This window comes from Coffea arabica, chromosome 11e, assembly GCF_036785885.1.
Source record: "Coffea arabica cultivar ET-39 chromosome 11e, Coffea Arabica ET-39 HiFi, whole genome shotgun sequence".
Taxonomy (NCBI): domain Eukaryota; kingdom Viridiplantae; phylum Streptophyta; class Magnoliopsida; order Gentianales; family Rubiaceae; genus Coffea; species Coffea arabica.
Window position 1 is genome coordinate 16,051,875 of NC_092331.1, and position 19,346 is coordinate 16,071,220.

General features: G+C 40.8%; 2 protein-coding genes across 2 annotated transcripts; both read right to left on the reverse strand.

Moving 5' to 3' along the window:
- Positions 1-12,658: 12,658 nt before the first annotated feature.
- LOC140021161 (uncharacterized) lies at positions 12,659-14,119 on the reverse strand. The gene is made up of 2 exons (XM_072071933.1): positions 13,733-14,119; positions 12,659-13,351 (listed from the first exon to the last, which is right to left on the reverse strand). Exons 1-2 carry the CDS (start codon positions 14,117-14,119, stop codon positions 12,659-12,661), a joined length of 1,080 nt encoding a protein of 359 aa, XP_071928034.1.
- A 3,157-nt stretch (positions 14,120-17,276) lies between these two features.
- On the reverse strand, positions 17,277-18,293 carry LOC140021163 (uncharacterized). Its single transcript, XM_072071934.1, has one exon. It carries the CDS (start codon positions 18,291-18,293, stop codon positions 17,277-17,279), a length of 1,017 nt encoding a protein of 338 aa, XP_071928035.1.
- Positions 18,294-19,346: the final 1,053 nt, after the last annotated feature.

Sequence of the window (19,346 nt, forward strand, 5' to 3'; positions counted from 1 at the left end):
GTACTAATGTATATTTTAAGTTTGGAAATTGTTGTTTTATTTCCTTTCTAGGGTTGTAAGTTGTTTTCTTTTAGTAAGTGAGTGAGTCCTAGCGAAAGTTGGGCAGGCGGTTTGCTAAACCCTAGGGTACGCTCTAGGAGGAGGTGGGGTCGTCACATTCTAGGCCACAAAACTAACTAAATTGGACATATACCTAGCTCATATGCATTATATACCCATGCTGGAAATTTAAACCCTAAGCTGGAAATTGCAAAGTATAGCTGGAAATTGACTACTAGAGCTAAAAGAATCGTATAATGAAGCTAGAAATGCATATCCAAGCTATAAATCTTCCTACCAAAACAGACAAGTCCATATCAAGGCTAGAAATTCTCATCTCAAGGCTGGAAAATTATAAATCAAAGCTGAAAAATTCAATCAACTTCACAAAATCATGAAATCTTCCTCAAAACTTCCATAATCAAGTCATATATCCATTAAATGCGAGATAAGAAAGAGAAGGGAAGTTTCTTAGTTTGATACCTTCAAACCCCAAGGAGAAAATACAAAACTAAAGCGTTCTTTCCCAAATCACTCCACCACAAGCCTTCTTGCTCCCTTGTTGCAACTTTCTTCAGATTAGATTTAGGTTTCTTGTTGATTTCTTCACTAAATTAAACCAAAATCAAGATGAAAATTGAAGTTTTCCCCTCTCTTTTTTCTCTCTCTCTTTGAGTCGGCCAAAAAGGAAAGAAAATGAAGGAATTTTTGGTTCAATAAGTTATAAAGATGGAAGAGAAGTCTTGGTCAAATGATAGTTTTGACCGCTGACAAGTGTCATGATCCAATTCCCTTCCTATCTCTTTGTCTATCTTAGCCTCTTATTACTTGTTTATGTTCCTCTAATACACTCTTAACACTTCTAAGCATATATTCCTTCTAACACCACACCCGTTTTTGTCCACCAAATTTATTACACATCTCACCACTTAATCACACTACCACAATGCACTACAAAACTTAACATGCACCAAATTATAAAAGAAAAGATAAAACTCTCGACTCAATCATTAAAGTATTTATAAAATTAAGATGAGTAAATTAGTATAAAAGAAACCATAAATTAACTTATTCAAAATAAGAAAAATTATAAGAAGCACATAAAGTAATTTTCAAATCCTTACACTCTTTTGACTTCCCCATTATCAGGATCATCACCATCAATATCCCCTTTTAGCTCTGTCTTAACTTCCCCATTATCAAAATCAACTGGTACTGGAACTGGATCCGAACTAGTAGGAATGTCATCTGAGGATCTTGGCTTATCATCTTTATCAATGTCCTCAATGGTTTAATCTTCAAGAAAAACATCTCTACTTCTGATTAACTTCTTTCCAACAGGATCATTTAGTCTGTAACAAAACTTTTCATACCCATAGCCCAAGAAAATACATTGCTTAGATTTCATATCAAGTTTTGACTCTCAAGTGTTCAAAAAACACATCCTTTCCTATTCATACTCTCTCTGGGATATTACCATCCAAAAGAATTGACGGAAAAAAAGTTGACCAAATCAACTATAGTCCTTAATGCCTCACCCCTAAAGGATTTTGGTAACTTAACATTGGAAAGCATATATCTGACTCGCTTAGTAATGGATCTATTCATCTTCTTTGCTATCCCATTCTGCTAAGGAGTCTTTGATACTGTCTTATCTAGTCTAATCTCATGTGGGTTGCAATAGCTTTCAAATAGTACCCTGTACTCACCATCATTTTCAACATGAATACACTTTAACTACTTGTCAGTCTCCCTCTCAACTTTACTATGAAAGTCTTTGCATATCTCTAAAACCCAATCTTTGGATTTCAAAGCAAAATACTAAATTTTTCTATCAAAATTATCAAAAAAGTTACAAAGTAAATAGCATCATCAAAGAGACCTATCTTTCCTATAGCAAATATTAGTGTGAACCAACTCCAATGGATTCAACTTTCTTGATGGAGAAAAATTTTGAAATGCAACTCTATTTTGTTTTCTATAAATGCAATCAACAAAAGGTTTAAGTGCATTACCTTTAATTTCAAGTAGGAGATACTTGTAAACAAGTGTCTGAATCTCCATTTCACTCATGTGTCCCAGTCGCTTGTGCTAAAGGTCAATGGAGGAATCATGACCTGCATTCACTTCTCCCTTCCCCGACTTGACTTGCACAAGGTAGGGGGTACTCTGTTTCTTTCCTTTGACAACAATAAGATTTCCTTTGGTGAAATTCTATTTGCCTCCAACTTCAGAGCTATGGTAGTCCTTATCATCAAACTTTCCTGTGAAAACAAGATTCAGACAAATATCAGGAACATGCTTAGCATTTCTCAAGACCAGTTGGAACAGTATTTGTATCCAAGTATATTTCTTCTATACCAATAACTTTGCATGAGATCTCATTTTCCATTCTAATATAGCCAGTCTCCATCGGTGTAGGTTGAAGAGAAATGCCTGTGTAGAATAACATGGAGGATACATCCCAGTCAACTACCTAATCACTGTCATGACAAGTGATATTAACAAGACCATCATCACAGAACTCAAACATGTCATCATGGGCTCACACAACTGGTATAGTTTTTTCTTTATCTTTTTTCCTTTGCCTTGCCTTTGTCCTTTGCTCAACTTGATCCCAATCTAGATTTTGCACTCTTTGAAGTAATGTCCCTTCTTTTTGCAATAGTAGCATACATCATTTTTTCACAACTCAGACTTATCTCTGGATTTGTCAATCCTATTATGAGGTTTCTTGCTCTTACTTCTCCCCCTTCCCTTTTTCGTTTTTGTTACCAGAACCTAGAATTCATTCACAACTACTTGTTCCTTCATTCTGAGTTCACAGCCTCATTTGCTATGGTTATGGTCAACATATTGTTCAGAACTGAATTACTGATAGAGACCACCATTGTTTCTCAACTATCTAGCAGTGAACTGAACAATAACAAAACTTGCACTTCATCATCCAAGTTCAAGTTCAACGTCGCTACTTGGTTTATCAAGTCATGAAAATTCCTCAAGTGCTCTATCATATCTACACCATCTTTGTATCTTATCCAAGTAATCTACTTCAAACAAGAGGACTTATTTAAACTGGTTTTTCTTTCATATTTACTCTCAAGCTTCTTCCACAGTACATCTATTATCATTAGCAAAGTGTTGGAATATACTCTAACCAATCCACTTTCTAAAATTACCAATAGTTTTCTTTTGTATAACTGCCCACATTTTATCACTCATATGACTTGATTTAGTTTCATCTCTTAGAACAGGTTCAAACAAATCACTATAGTAGAAGTAATCTTCCATGCTAGGCTTCCAAATCAAATAATTAATTGCATCTAATTTTATCACATAACGACTATTTGAGTAATTCATTTTAACCAGTACAAATGAGTAGCCTAACCTGGTTGCTCTGATGCCACTTTATTGGAAAAAGGTAGTGGTGCAAGCACACAAAATCAGAGTTAACACAAGACAAATTACTTTTCCTGCAAGTACCAATTGAAACAAAAATAAACTAAATTACCAAGCAACAATAGTATAATGTAGAAAAGTAAAAGGCACAGGACATCAAAATTTTTAATGTGAAAACCGAAATTTAAAAAATCACGGGACTTAGTGTAGTAAAAAATCCCACCATCATAATAATGTACATACACAAGTCTATTTAGAACATTTGGATAACAACAACATCATCAACATCAATCAAGTAGATATACTACATTTCATCTTCTAAAAATTACAACTGTCAAAAAAGTGGATTTGGAATGATGTTACCAAATGAAGAGGAAATTCAAAACCGAAACTAGTAGATAAGTAGAGTTTGAAGAGAGAATCATGTGGCTAAAATTCCATCCCAATCAAGTTTCAAGTCACCAACCGATCAAGATCTTGAAATTGTAAAAACTTCCTTCACTGTCTATCTTACTTTCTCCCCAATTCCTTCTTTCTCTCTCTTCGAATCTCACCAAAATCCAGCAGACCACTTGATTAATCTCACAAGGCAAAACAGTGGCTAATCAATCCACCAAACTTCCCTTAGCTAATGAATCTCACAAAGTTGAACAATTGATCAATTGTGACTACTAATAGTACCCTCAAGTGACTAATAGTCACTTGAGTCAACTTTGACCAAGACAACTAATGGATTTTTGTTTGTGATTTGGCCCACCAAATGGACTGAACCATCACGCCCAATGCATACCCAGGCTGGAGGTATAGTCGTATACATCTTCCCAGGAAGAGGACCTTATGCGTATGCTGGTTACGTTCAAATATTGTTCTTGAAATCAAAGAGGCCACATTGCTCAAACCAGTAACAATCATTGCTCAATGAGCTAGGCAAAAACAGGTGCACATTCTTTGGGAATTCACCATAAAATGACTACGGAATAACCGTCTTCTGGTTGGCTAGAATTCTTGCTTCTCATAATCTTCTAAAAGCAAGGTGTGAAGATCTTGTTCCTCCAGACTTACCATTACATATGTGCAGTAACGGTCGTATACTTTCAAGTTAAGGACTTTATGAACATAGAACTCAAGTCTCGACAGGATGGGGAATGTTTTGGTTTTGTCGTGACCGTTGAATCTTTGGTTTTGATAGAAGTGAATCCTGGCCGTTAATTTTCTTTCTTTTAATTTTTGTTTTGACTTTTCAGTTAACATGAGGTTTTGGCAAATGGCAACTATAAACCAATGCATCAAAAACTGCCACTAATGTCTCAAGTCACTACAACAGAAATGACCTTTAACGGCATTTAAAGGTGTAGGTATAGATAATCTAACCTGACATTTTACCTTTCCTCACACCTCAGACGAGGTCGCCACTTCCAATGTGGGGATAGGCTCGTAGCATTCAAATGTGTCAGGAAAACTATGTTGTTATAATATCCCATCTGCCAACAAATATCCCTTTTCTTGATAATTGAAAGTATCAGGATAGCTATAGTACAACATTACGATATTGAATTCTATGCTGACACTTTTAATTGTCAGGAGTTTTTTTTTTCTTTTTTTTGATATAGAAGCAACCTGCAGGTAGTGCTGCCTACTATACATTCCGTCAATCAGAAACCCAAAGGACTTGTAAAATTATCCCAAAGAACAAAATGCATATAATAATCTAAAAACAAAAGTCAATGCTCAAATATAATTTGTTAACTAAAAGTCAATAACAAGTACTAACATAGCAAATCCCTAACAAGTACAAACTTGAAAGATTCTCTTGTGGACAAACTAAAAGATCCTCATGTGCACAAACTAAAAGATTCTCTTCCCTAACAAGTAGAAAGAACTTGCAGTAGCTTCCAAACTTTCCAATGAAATTAGTGCCTTCAGTCATAACCATGAATACCCCATTAGTCTTCAGCTGGTTCCACCTGTGCACAAAGTTTGTTGGGATCATTAGATCATTATAGCTAGCAATAAAATTCATTAATGTATGAAAAGCATAAGGAACCACTTACAAAAGCTGATCTTCAGTGTAGTTTGTGTACCTCTCGCATGTCTTAGTCCACTTCTTGAACCCATTGACAGAGCATTGTGCAGTAAAGATTGCTGCTGCTGCTAAGAGAGACAGGGGGAACCTAAGCATTTCATACTTGATGAGGCACAGCTCAACGATAAAGAAGGACAGAAGCTCCAACTAGTCACCAGAAGATTATTGCCAGTTATTAGGCAGATCAAGATAGTACAAAAAATTCACATACACTAAATACGAAACAATACCTTTTTATTAGATTGAGCAGCTTTAAGAAAGCGCCTCATGAAGACATAAGGAGTAGGCACTAAAAGATTAAACTGCAAGGTGTTGATCATTAAGCTCTCCTGCAGCGAGCCACAGTTCATTTTTAGTTATATGACAAAGGAAACCTTCATATATCAAAGATCAACTCATAGACAATAGATGCCATAACAAAGCAACCATCTCAAGCATGTCATTTCTGGAGTAAGCCCTGTCAGAAATCAATATGAGGTCTTCAACGGTAGGAACAGAAACTTGAGAGGCATGATTCACGAATTCTGCAATCACATGAACGTACGTAGTGGATGCATCTATTAAATATCATTTGACTTGGGCATTCACATCAACAAATGGAACTTGTCATTAATTTCCGTGAATATTAAGTACTTCCATTGCTTTTCTAGTACAGTTTCTGCTAATCATCATATCTGGACAATTTTACTTGAAGAATGAGTTAGCGTACCACATGACATGAATAAGTTCAATGGGAAAAAAAAAAGAAAGAACACTTCCATTTTCTATTTTCTTTTCTGCTCTCATAGAAACAAACAAGCATGTTGACATGCTCGAGACAACAATGCATCGTGCATCCTCCCCATTTAAGTTTTAATCTTCAAATTTTGAAGATAAGTAGCTAAACTGATTCATCCCAACAAGTAACTCATTGATCTCAATTAAACCCTGGATCATTGAATTTGTTTGTTCTAATTTGCTACTTAGCTTTCAATTTCAAGATAACAAGTTGGCAAACCATTAGTAACATGTTTGGATACACATTATTTATACAAGCGAATTATTTACTTACATTACAAGTCTATTTTTAACGCTCCATATTTCTTATTTCGTATATACCATTGCATCACAAAAAGTGATAAACAAAACACCCATCCAAACAAACCAGCAAGCAAAGCAAATTTCAATGCCAGCCACTAGGCCTTTGGCTGATTCTTTTTACCTCCCAGTTGATTTGTTTTGCCACCCCTTCCTAGTTTTGTCTTCGATCACAAGTTGCAACAATAGTTTCAGCAGTCCATATAATACCAATATAAAGCACTAAAAAAATTGCAATTCAGAGCGAGTAAAGCATTCATAGATAAAAATATGCTAATTCAAAATGTACTACCTCTTAAGTACACGACCAGCACTTCCATCATCAACAGTGAACAACCCAATGGCAATATGTTCCGGCGCAATATAATTATACCCCATAGTCCTCGAATACTCCACGGTAGCCTTAAAAACCCACTTAGTGCTCAGCAAAAATGGCACATCTGTGGCCGAGACCTCTGCCTGCTCAGGACCAAGACCACTCCCATTACCCTTACCATTCTCCTCCTTATTATCAGTATCGGTATGCCAAATGCTCTTAACGGCTTGGCGAGCAATCTCGATTGTGATTCCAGAGCCTAAAAACCCACTGGAAGCATGATCTTCTGTAATAAGTCCTAGCAAAAGATGCTCGGTACACACCATTTCTACCTCCAAAGCTTTCACCTCTGTAACACCCCCCCTTCTCCCTAAGGCAAACCAAAGGGTATCCGCGGGACGCCTGCCCAGCTCTCATCAGGACTCACTACAATCCACAGCTCAAAAGTTCAGAATACTTCAAATAACTTCAACACATAATTAAAGTACTCCAAAATATCTCACACTTACAATTAATCAGCTCTCAAGCTTAAAACAACCCAAAAGAATATTTACTACAGCCATCTGCTGTAATACCACTTAAAGTCTTCAAAAGAAAACAATCTAGTACTATTCACGAGCACTCTTGGTCTCAAACCCTGTTAAAGAAACTCAAAACGTGGGATGAACTACACAACCCAGTGAGGTTCCAAGACACTCTAGCAGTTCTAATAAATCAAGTAATTGAACATACTACATGTATGGTTCAGGGTTGCATGTTGACATATGAATATGAGACAATTATCATTCTACGAGTAATTTGAGCATATCACAAGTATAGCACATTTGCATGAAACGGTTATCATTATACAAAATACACACACATTTGAAGGATACGGTGTTCCAGTGGAACCATTTCGGTCATCTGCACCTTATGACTTCCGGTCCCCACGGTACGGTCTGGCCATCGCCTTATCCCTCCAGTGGTAATACTAGAGTATAGCAAAACGGTAGCCCAGGATTCCAACCTACCCGACCGAGCCCAGTCCTGGCTCGAATAGGTCAGTAACCAAGGGCAGGGCCCAAGTTCAGCTTAGAGCTTATAACATGCACAAGTAATCAAGTAAATCGACAAATGGTAAAATTTTATCATTTGAATAGGTCGAGTGAGATAAAGTACACACTCGCCTTAAAATGGTGAATAATTTCATATGAGCAATTACAGCAACAATTAACACATAAACACATAAGCAATATTTGATAATTTCATGTGAACATGTAATTTACTGTAATCAAGTAATCAAGTACTAGGTAATCAAGTAGATAGGAAAACGGTAAGTAATTACGGTAAATGGTTAACGGTTGACGGTTAACTGTGAACAGTTAACGGTTGACGGTTAACGGTAGTAATCACAGTTAATTGGTAGACATTAGTCATTTTAATAGGCCGCCATTGGCCGTTTCTCACTTTTTCCACTCAAGAGTCGAGGAGATTCACTCCAACCGACTTATGCAGCCATAGTATAATTAATCATTTAAACACATCACATAAATATGCAATTCAAGTATTTCATGTCGAGTAATTCAAATAGACATGTAAATATGCTATTCAAGCATTTCATGTCGAGTAATTCAAGTATACCTTACTTAAATATGCATGAGTGTGGTTGATACTTAACGTGTAGCACTTAACACTTAATGATCATAGAATAAGCATGTCATAGACTTATTCAAATTACGTACTCCTATATGGAACACTCACCTATTCAAACAAGTAAGTAAGTGTGTATACAATCCTTCAGGTGTTCCCCTCGAGATCCTCTTGAAGGTCTCCTTGAGCGCCTGAGCAAACAATAGCTGTCTATTACACACTATCGCTTAAAATCCCTTACTTATCGAGAAGGTTGTACTAGTGTACAATCTGAGGAGAATTCATGAATTGAGCCTTAATTATTTATAATCGAGACTCGGAAGTGGGTTTCAAAAACACAAGAGAAATCTGATTTTTGCATTTGAAATTAAGTGTAAAACGGTCTAGCAATATCGGAGGAAAATGGAGAGTTTGAAACCCTCAATTTCCTTTAAGTTTGAAATTTTCAGATTCGGCAAGCAAATTTTGAAAAATCAGATCTCACTCTCTATGAGTCCAAAATTGGAAAACTTGGTACCGTTGAAAACTACTTCCAAAGTAATAAAAGTTCTTAGAAGACACTTTTTCATGATTCCAAATGGATGGCATTCAAAATTTGTCTCAAAGTTGTTATTTTGGCTTGCGAGACAGTTTCGGGGTTGGTTTTCGGCAAAGTTCGGAAATTCGGCAAAATTCACACAATGTGAACCAGTCTCTGAAATTTGGAACTCAATTAGAGCCATAAACAAAGTTTAAAACACAATAAGCGAAACAAGAATTGGAGTTTTGAGTACCAAGATATAGTAGCCCAAAGTTGCTGAAAAATCGAAACTTTTAGGCAATTTCCAGGTTCAAATCACAAACTTTGGGACTTTGGTTAAGCATTGAAACGGACTCGGAATGGCACCAAATTTGGTATGATCACATTACCATAAAAGGGCTATTCCTCTGCTAATTTTAATAGAAAAATACATACGGGAAGTTGGTTAACCAAATCACTAAAATTTCAAGGATTCCAAGGCAAATCTGCCTTGTACTTCAATTTTCCTTTTCTAAAACATTTGGCCAATGAAAACATCTCAAATATGGTTCATTTGTGTAGACAAAGTCTAGCAAAGATCCAAAATACATTTGGTAGGTGATTAACACTAAGAATTTCAAAACAACAAATCCCAATCAAGATTTAGGCATTTACTAGTCAAAAAGAGGGTTTTTACTCACTGCATCAGTTTCGAAATATGGCCACAACTCACTCAATTTAACTTGGAATTGAGTATAGTTGGTGGCGTTAAAAACTAAATTCATAAAGCTACAATTTCTAAGAAGAAATCATTTTCAAAATCTGTCCAGAACTAACTCATATTTGAGCATCAATTTGCTGCTCAAAACAGAGCTTCCAGTGAACTAGCGAAACAGGACAGTCATGTTCAAATGAGTGGTACGGTTCACTTGGGTGGAATCAGGACAATCATTTTATACCGTTCGAAAGCTGGGAATGTTTAGTTTCCAGTGCTATAAACGGCACTTGATTTCGACATCGGAACAAAATGTTATGGCCGAAACAAAAACACTGCCTGGGTAATCCGGGAACAAATTTCCAGTTTTGAAGAGCTTTCGAAAATTCAACATTTGGCCAACCAAATCACGTACTTTTTGGTGGAAACTTTCTACACAACCTATACAACATATATACATCATAAATAAGCCATTAGAACCACGAAAAATCACCCTAAGGGTCATGGACAACATAGGGGCAGAATTGGAAAGCTTTCACCTTCACTCCCCTTTGAGTTTCTACCAACAAAACAACATTATTCCACTAATTTAAGCACTAAACCAACATTAATAGCATCATCATTCATAAAATCAGTCCATCCAACCAAAGTGGGTGGGAGTCCATAGAGCCCACACAACAATTTTTCCAACATAAACAAGCTACCCACATGTATGCATGAGCTTATATCTGCACTACTACTTCCATAAAGCAAGATTTGAAGGGTTGACCGTCATTACCTCCTTAGATGATCAAGATCAGAAATTTTTTGTCACTTTGAGCCTCAAGAAAACCGTGGAAATAAAGCTTTCTTCCTAGCTTAAGTGAATCTCCAAGTTGTTTGCAAGTTGTAGTTAAATTTTGGAGTGATTTGGGTGAGGAATGAGGGAGTTGTTGAAGAAGAATTTTGGTTGTCTTCTTCCTTGGGGTGATGCACGGCTGGTAGAGGAGAAAAGAAAGGTTGTTGCAGCTGCAAAAGCTTCTTGAGGAAGCTTAAGAATGTGTGGCTAAGACTAGTGCACGTACGCGCGCGTTTCGTGCTCGTTTCCTCTCGGATTTGTTTCACTAGTGCACTAAACCTCTAATGTACTTGTATTCATACTATTATTACTCAATCTTAATAGTCTAAAAATAAAGGTTTTAAGTCCTTTAATTGATCGCGCGCGTAAAAACGCGAACTTCCGACTTGTGCGCAATAAAGTGGAATTTCTAAAAAATTCTTATAACGATAGTATAACTAACTATCACTTGAGCATTTAAACATAAAAATACCTATTTTAAAACTAATGTACAAGTCTCCAATTTTCCAAACTTACTATATCCCCAAATCGATCATTGTCTTGAAAACGCGTATTCACTATTCTCACTAAACGAGCTTTCAAAAATTAATTTCCATAACAAGTCATTTTAAAAATACATGTAAGTCATAGTTCCATGTAATTGGGTCTAAAAAGGTTAGAAAATAATATTCGGGGCAAACAGGTAATTAAATATTTAAATAAACTCATAACAGGAGTTTAAAATAAATAAATTTTGCGAGTCCTCACGACTTTTCTTAATCTACTATTGATCATTCTTATTTTTTTTTCAAAATTAATACACTCTCAATTTAAATATAGTCTTAAAAAATGTGTATTCGTTGTTCTGAACTAAACGAGTTTTCGAAAAGTAACTTTTCTAACAAAACGCTTTAAAAACATAAGAGAGGCATTTTTCCATATAAATGGATTTTAAATAGTCGAATTAAATAATTAATTAAGCCAGTAAAATAAAATAAAATAAAGAAAATTTCGGGTCTTCACAACCTCCCCTCCTTAAAAGAATTTCGTCCTCGAAATTCACACTTACGATAATATCGTACCTCTTATTTGCCAGGTCCACTAGATTTACCAAAATTCACAGTTTCTATAATTTGCACTAACAATTAAGCACTGATTTCTTCATAGGACTCCTATCCTCCAAACTATAGAGCAGCAATCATACTTTACTTGTACCACTCATGAAAATAGGGTTTTCACAAGAATAGTCAACTCTAGAGTCAATTAAAGGTCTAATTAAATGATTCCATCTGGTGGTTCGAAACTCGAATAGGAAGATATATTTTCAATAGAAAACAAAGTTTACCAAAATTTTCGACTCAATTTGTCCAAAAATCATTTACTGGCACTCGATCTTCAAAATTAACAATTTTAGAAATAACTGGATTTTTTTGGTCCTAAATGACCACTCAAATTTTTGTTCAAATCAAGTCAATCATAATATGCGAGACAAAAACGAGGGCTTTTTTTTTATGTATTTCGGATACGTATGTGGCAAAATACGATTCACAATTTCAAAATTAGAGCTAAAAGATACAAACCTTTCTTCATGGTCTGAAACTAAGTTTTCTTAGTAAGAAATTTCAGGTAATGTTTTTGCCACCGTCATTAATACATATTTCAAATTCCTCAAATACATTTAAGAAGATTAATCATGCGACTCAATGCATGGGTATTAAAGAGCGTATACAATGAAATAACATATAACTGAAGGATGTTTCAAAAATTTTCTCAAAATTTCGAGTTAAGAATTGCGTTTGAATAAACATATATTCTAGAAAACGCTTTTAAGAAAGAAAGTATTTTTTTTAAGTACAGTAGATAAGTAATGATTTCAAGTTTTTTTTTTTTTTTTTAATGATAGCTTTCAAGTATACATTTTTTTTTGTCATTGTCACTAGATTTATAATTGTCTACATTTTTCATTTAATAATGTTACTAAGAATTTTTTTTTTTTTTATAAATCTAACTTTTATTAGAACCAAAGGAGGTTACAAGACAGAAAGACCAAACAGTGACAAGAAAGAGAAAGCAGTTGCTCCTGTTCAACATCTTCCCGTGCGGATACGGGGAACTCCATGACAATCCAGTCGTGCCTCCCCTCTGGCTTTGGACGGAAGGGCCGTGAGTGACTCAAACAACCGATGCTCTCCCAATTGCAGGGAAGCTAATGCATCCGCCACCGCATTGGCTTCTCGAAATACATGAAGGAGGGTTGCCTCCAGGCGTCCAATGTGGTGTGTGATCTCTCGCAAAACAGTGCACAGTGGCCACTTTGACAAGGCTTTCGAACCCACGAGCTGCACTAGTACCCTTGAGTCCGATTCCACAATCAATGAGCTAACACCTCGTTCCACGCACAATTGGAGACTGAAAAGAAGGGATTGGGCTTCCGCTGCTAGCACATCCAAGTCCCCAAACTCCTTATAGTATGCCCAGACCACCCTCCCCCAGTGGTCGCGCAAGACCCCTCCACCAGCCGCCTTACCATTGATTACACTAGCATCAGAGTTGAGCTTGAGCCAGCCCGTCGGTGGCTTTTCCCAAGAGACCAGCATCGTCCCCATATCTCGCCTTGTGGGGTTGCAGAGGCTTGCCCACGGGCAGTCCCAATCACCTGCAAAAGAGGGCCTCGCGAAAGCACGAGCCCTACCCATCTGGCCCAAAAACTCTTCTATCTGAGAGATCACCTGAGTTGGGGTAAAAATGCCTGCTTGAAACCTTGCCAAGTTCCTACTCTTCCAGATGAACCAGAGAACCAATAGGGGAACCAGAACCCGCACATGTACTGCCGAAACCTTGGAGTGAGAGAGAAACTAGTGCGTCAACATCGAAGCTACACTACTCGAGTTAGCCGGACATAAGCCGAAGGTCTTGAGAAAATGCTCCCATACAGCTTTTGCCACCGTGCCATGCAGGAAAAGGTGAGAAACTGTCTCCTACGACTGCTGGCAGCAATTACACCGCGAGACTAACGTTACTCCCTTGCCCTGCAGAATACAATCAAGAGGGAGCCACCGCCGCAGCAATCGCCATGCGAAGAAGGAAACTTTCAGCGGCACCACTGGGCCCCACACATAGTGGTCAACCAGAGAGATACTACGCTTGGGCCGAATTGCCTCCCATGCCGAGGACACAGAGAAATCCCCGTTAGGCGACGGAACCCAAACCATCACGTCATCCTGCTCCGGAGAAAAAAAGATAGTAGCGATCCGCTGAACCACGGCCTCTGGTACCCACTCCCTCAACCTCGGAACGTTCCACCCTTGAGATGTAAAAAACTCACCCACTAGGAAATGGGGAGGATCCGACATGCCCAGCTCCAGTGCCAGAGGGAGGTCGCCACACCAGGCATCATACCAGAAATCGACGAATCCCTTCCCTAAACACCATCGTATCTGTGACTCTGCAAACTCCCGCACCACTAGCAGACGCCTCCACGAAGCCGGGGGTCGATCCACCGCCGCGATCGAAGGGTGCGTGCCCTTGATATACTTTTTATGCATAAAGCCTGCCTATAGTGAGTCGTTCTTGCGTAGTTGCCACCAGGACTTGCAAGCAAAGGCCCTAGCAGAGTCCCGAAAGGAACGAACTCCCAAACCACCCTCCTGCACCGGGAAACACAACTTTTCCCACGCCGCCCAATGCACCCTCCGCGACTCTACATTTAAATCCCATAAGAAGGAGTTGCAAATCCTACCCATAGCCACCAAGACGGATTTTGGGGGACAAAGCGCTTGTAGTAAAAATAGGGGAAGTGAGCTAAGCACGTGCCTGAGGAGAATAACCTTACCCCCCATACTCAGAAGTTTCGAGCTCCAATGGAAGAGACGTGCGCGTAGGCTTGCTAGGAGGGGGTCGAAGATTATCGCCCCCATTCTCCCACGGGCAAAGGGCACCCCTAGGTATTTCAATGGGAAGCATTGCTTGTGAAACCCCAGTGTCGAACCCACAAGATTGTCTAGATCTGCAGGGAGGCTAGAGGATGAGAGGAATGCGCTCTTCCCGATGTTTACCTTTTGGCCGGAGTGCTGCTGGTAAAGTAGGAGAAAGTCACGTAGTGCCAGCAAGCAAGTTTCCGAGCACCGAGTGAAGATAATCGTATCGTCCGCAAAAGCAAGGTAAGGTACTCTGCCCCCGGCCGAAACATAGCCCATGTCCGCTCGGTTATGGCAAATCATTTGAAGGCCCCGACCAAGAAATTCAGCGACGACCAAGAACAGGGCAGGCGACAGCGGATCTCCCTGGCGCAATCCCCTGCTAGACTTAAAGAAGCCCGATGGTTGGCCGTTGACCAATACAGAAAATCACGAGTTAGATAACGTCCTAAAGAGGAGATCTACTGCGAATTCGAAGAAGCCATAGCTACGAAGCATGAAAAGAAGGAAAGGCCACTCAACTCTGTCATACGCTTTTTCCATGTCGAGCTTGATAATCAGATTCGGATGTGTGAGTCGTCTATCCAAATCCAGCACCAGTTCTTGCGCCAGTAGAATATTATCCATGATCCCCCTCCCAGGTACGAAGCCTGTCTGCCAAGGGGAAATTAGTCTTGGCAGCAAGTGCCCCAAACGATTGGCCAGTATTTTTGAAATGATCTTTGAGCTCACATTGCAAAGACTGATTGGTCTAAAATCCTTCCACTGGAAAGCCCTCTCCACTTTTGGAATCAATACTATCAATGCACTGGAAATCCCCCGAGGTTGTTCGACCCCCTTAAAGAAGTCATAAACAGCTGCCAAGAGATCGTCCTTGATTGTCTCCCAACAGTGTTGATAGAAACCTGCCCCGAACCCGTCCGGCCCCGGGGCACTATTAGCATCCATAGAGAAGACCACCGAGCGAAGCTCATCCATCCCGGGCAGTTCCCGAAGTTTTGCATCCTCCTCCGCGGTGATCCTCGGTAGTTCAAAAGGCAGCGTGGAAGGTGAAACAAATCCAGTCGACTGAAACAACTCCGAAAAAAACCTCACCGCGGAGTCCTGTATATTAGGAGCGTCGTGGAGCCAACCCAAAGCATCGTCTTTCATGCGAGAGATGAAGTTGGAGTTTCTACGTTGTTTGACCACCGAATGGAAAAAGGAGGTGTTAGCATCCCCCTCCCTGATCCAACGGACAGCCGCCTTTTGACGCCAGAACTCACATTCCACGGAGAGCTCTCTCAGATACACGGCTCGCGCTTCATGTAGACGGATTCGAGAGGGTTCATCGCCATGGGAGTCGAACTCCTCCTCCTTTAGTTTATAAAAGTCCGCTGCTCTCTGTACCCGATCAAAAATATTCCCAAACACCTCCGTACTCCATCTGCGTAGCTTAGCCCGCAGTGAGTGTAGCTTGGAATGAAATAGTGCCATCCCTATCCCTGATCCTGACACTCGCCAGTCTGCCGAGACAGTCTCCAAGAAGGAAGGGTGACTACGCCACATGTTGAGAAACCGGAAGGAAGAAGGAACCACAGACCCCACCCTGGCCTTGATTAAGAGAGACGAGTGGTCTGACCGTCCACGAGGGAGATGGGACACCTTGGTAAATGTATAAGCCGCGGCCCATAGGGAGTTCACCAGGGCCCTGTCCAGGCGCTGCCAGAGAGTACCATTCGTCCAAGTAAACGGGCTGCCGTCAAAGTCAACAGAGGAGAGACCGCAAGTGTACATAGCAGTATTAAATTCATCCATGTTAGTGGCATTAATTGGCAATCCTCCTTTGCGCTCGTCCGCAGACGAAACCACATTGAAATCCACGGCTACGATCCACGGCTCACCCCTGCCCGCATCGAAAGCCTCGAGGGCCTGCCAAAGAAGGCGTCGGCCTACTCTAGTGCATTTGGCATAGACCGCGGAGACATTAACAACGGCGCCCGACTGAAAGGAAAGCCTCGCGTGGCCTACTTGACCCTCCCCTTCCAAGAAGGATAGCTTAAAGTCCCTACTCCAGAGAAACCATGCCTTGCCATTTAAGAAAGAGGCCCCGTGATCGAGCTTAAGGCGTCGTCGTACCACCTCTAGTTGCCTTAAATCAGACATGGGTTCTAGCAGAATAACCAGAGAAATTCTATGATCCAAGCAGAGCTTGTGCAGATACTTTATGGAGTCAGGGCGAGAGGCACCCCGGATATTCCACACGATGAAACTAATTGGATTTAGCATGAGATCTCAGAAGGTACTTAGCCTGCGACGACGGAGCCACGTGATTGCATCTGCCCTTGGGTCTCCCCCTCATCCTTTTGATTTCAGCATTATGCTTATCCATCCCTAGCTGGTCAGAGGCCGGCAAAGCCTCACCACATTGCCCCTCCTGACACTCTCGAGCCAACTCCGCATGGAACTGACGTAACTCCTCAAGAGTCGCACTCGATTCCTCTAGGTTCCCCTCGGACAGCCTGCGTCCCCAAGAAGCTTTCTTTGCCCGACGCGGAGAGGAGAAAGACTTCACCTCCTCAAAGCTCTCCGCCAGATCTTGGAGAGCCTCAAAACGATTACCCCCGGAGAGCTCCCTTGCCTCCACCTCCTCGGGAGGAGCCTGATGGGCCGTCGAACCGTGAGAAGGAAGCACAACCAGCAAACGCCCCTCACCCACCGCTACTTCCAGGCCATCCGTCCGTGAGCCAAGAGGCACCTCCAAGTGCGTCGTAGAATTGTGGCCACCGTTGTCTGCATGAGGAGCCTACTCCTCTATTTGGGCTTGCGCCACAATGTCCAGAGGTGGCAGCGACACCTCGGGGGAAGGCACTACTGTTATGGGTTCCTGGACGTTGCGCTTCTCAAGAGCCACCTGCCCTTCGGATTGCATGAGTTGCTGATGGAACGCAGCAGCTCCAGTCAAGTTTTTTGGAACATACTCCTTGCGGCTCGCGGAAGGGTTGGCAGGCACCAATGGAGCAGCGACGGGCACAAACTTGGGAGGACGAAGCAAAGGATGTTTTCTGAAACACTCCTCGTCCGTATGGCCGAATCTGGTGCAAAAGGTGCAGAACGCAGGCCAGCCCTCAAACACTACTGGTTGCCAAAAATCGAACTCCTCATCCCCAATCCAGACACGCTTGATGGGAGGCTTGGAGACATCCATCTCAACGAGAATTCGAGCCACCGAAGGCCTTCGGAGGTCAGCCGTCGCCACATCGATGCGCAACAACCGTCCCAGCGTTTCGGCCAGTTTGGACAGTTGCACCTTATGCAAGAAAGGGATGGGTAATTCAGGGAACGTGACCCACACGGGAGCAACCGCAATCTCCTTGTTTGCCCTGAAGTCCAATGACCATTTGGAAATTGTCATGGCCGACCCATGTACGTACCAGAGGCGCCTAACGAACAGGCGCGTGTAGTCTTCCTGAAGCGACGGCCGGATAAGCACATGATTTTGATCAAGAAGACCTACTGAGCAGTCACCTTTCAAGCCTAGGGAGATGAAGAACTTGCGGATGAGATCCATAGATGGGCGGCTGAAACCAAATCTGCCCACTAGTGCGTGACGGAATGGTTCTGCTAAGCATAGCATGTCTTCCTGCGACATCCGCAAGGCTGGTTCCCCTCTAAAGGAGGAGACAGTACCAACCTCTGAACCGGCATCTGGAGCGGCAGAACCAGACACCGCAACTGCCGCCGCAAAGGTCTTGGGAGCGTGGGAGGTGGCGCCGTCCAGAGCAATGGCCATATGCGGGCAGCCTGGCGGTAAAGCCGCCATGGCCGACAGAGTCCCCTAGCAGCCCCTACGGAGACCCCAAACCTTAATCGCCTAGGAAAAAGAGTTTAGAGACTTAAGTGTCCCTAACAACTCTTAATGATTTCAAGTTACTTCACAAATAACCAACGAAATACTTCGAAAGTTCAAACATTCATAAAAGGTTGAAACATGTCCACAGGACCAACCACAAGATACGGTAGAACAATTATTAAAATTGCACAGGGGAGAACCTCTCTAGGTACCTAACTAGATCAATCTTTTATATCACTGGTAGGTCTAATCTTCTCGTTCATTTTCGATTCATATCTATCACTAAAATCCCATTGGATTAGATAAGACCAGCCATCATTCTTTCTCAAGAGTGCGGGTTGCCTAAACCCACACCATAACCCATTCATTGTCCTTGCCGAGCCATACTTAATATAACTCTATAGGCGTAAGAAAAGGAATAATTAGGCATAGAAGAACTTAGAGCATATACAAGTTACAAATACATTTAGAATTAGAAGCATGATTCTTTACATATATCAAAAGTCATAATACGAATCAAGAGGTCACAAACAAGCCAAGTAAAGTACATACCAAGTTAAAGTCAATAAACAAAAATGAACAAGTGATTATCAAAAGTGCATCCATCTCTAAGGCACAAACTCTTAAGTTCTACTCCCATCGTCCCACTACGAAAGATCACAAGTAGTGCTTCACTAGATTAATTGAATCTAAATGATCCCCATTCCCTAACATGTTCAACTTCAATCCCAACATAAGGATCTTTTGGGCTACGATCTTCTCCGCGTCCCACTCTTAATTATTGCACTGTCTTAGCCAAACGATTATCGGCTTCTTGTAACTATTCACGTGAAATATCGATTCATTCTAATTCCGCGCAAATGGAGATCTCAAGTCCTTAGCATTGTCCTCAATGCTTGAGTAATCGGGTACAAGAATCCGAAATAAGATAATTCACATCTCGAGCTAGCCAGTTCCCAAGAGTAAATCATCACATTTGAGATTCCTACCCAACATACATACCAAATGTTTTTCCCAAATATC

Coding starts and splice junctions, on each gene's coding strand:
- LOC140021161 (XM_072071933.1), bottom strand. CDS start 14,119: ATGCATAAAAAGTATATCAAGGGCACGCACCCTTCGATCGCGGCGGTG. Junction 13,352..13,732: donor CTGTGTCCTCGGCATGGGAG/GCAATTCGGCCC, acceptor TTCATCTGGAAG/AGTAGGAACTTGGCAAGGTT.
- LOC140021163 (XM_072071934.1), bottom strand. CDS start 18,293: ATGGCGGCTTTACCGCCAGGCTGCCCGCATATGGCCATTGCTCTGGAC.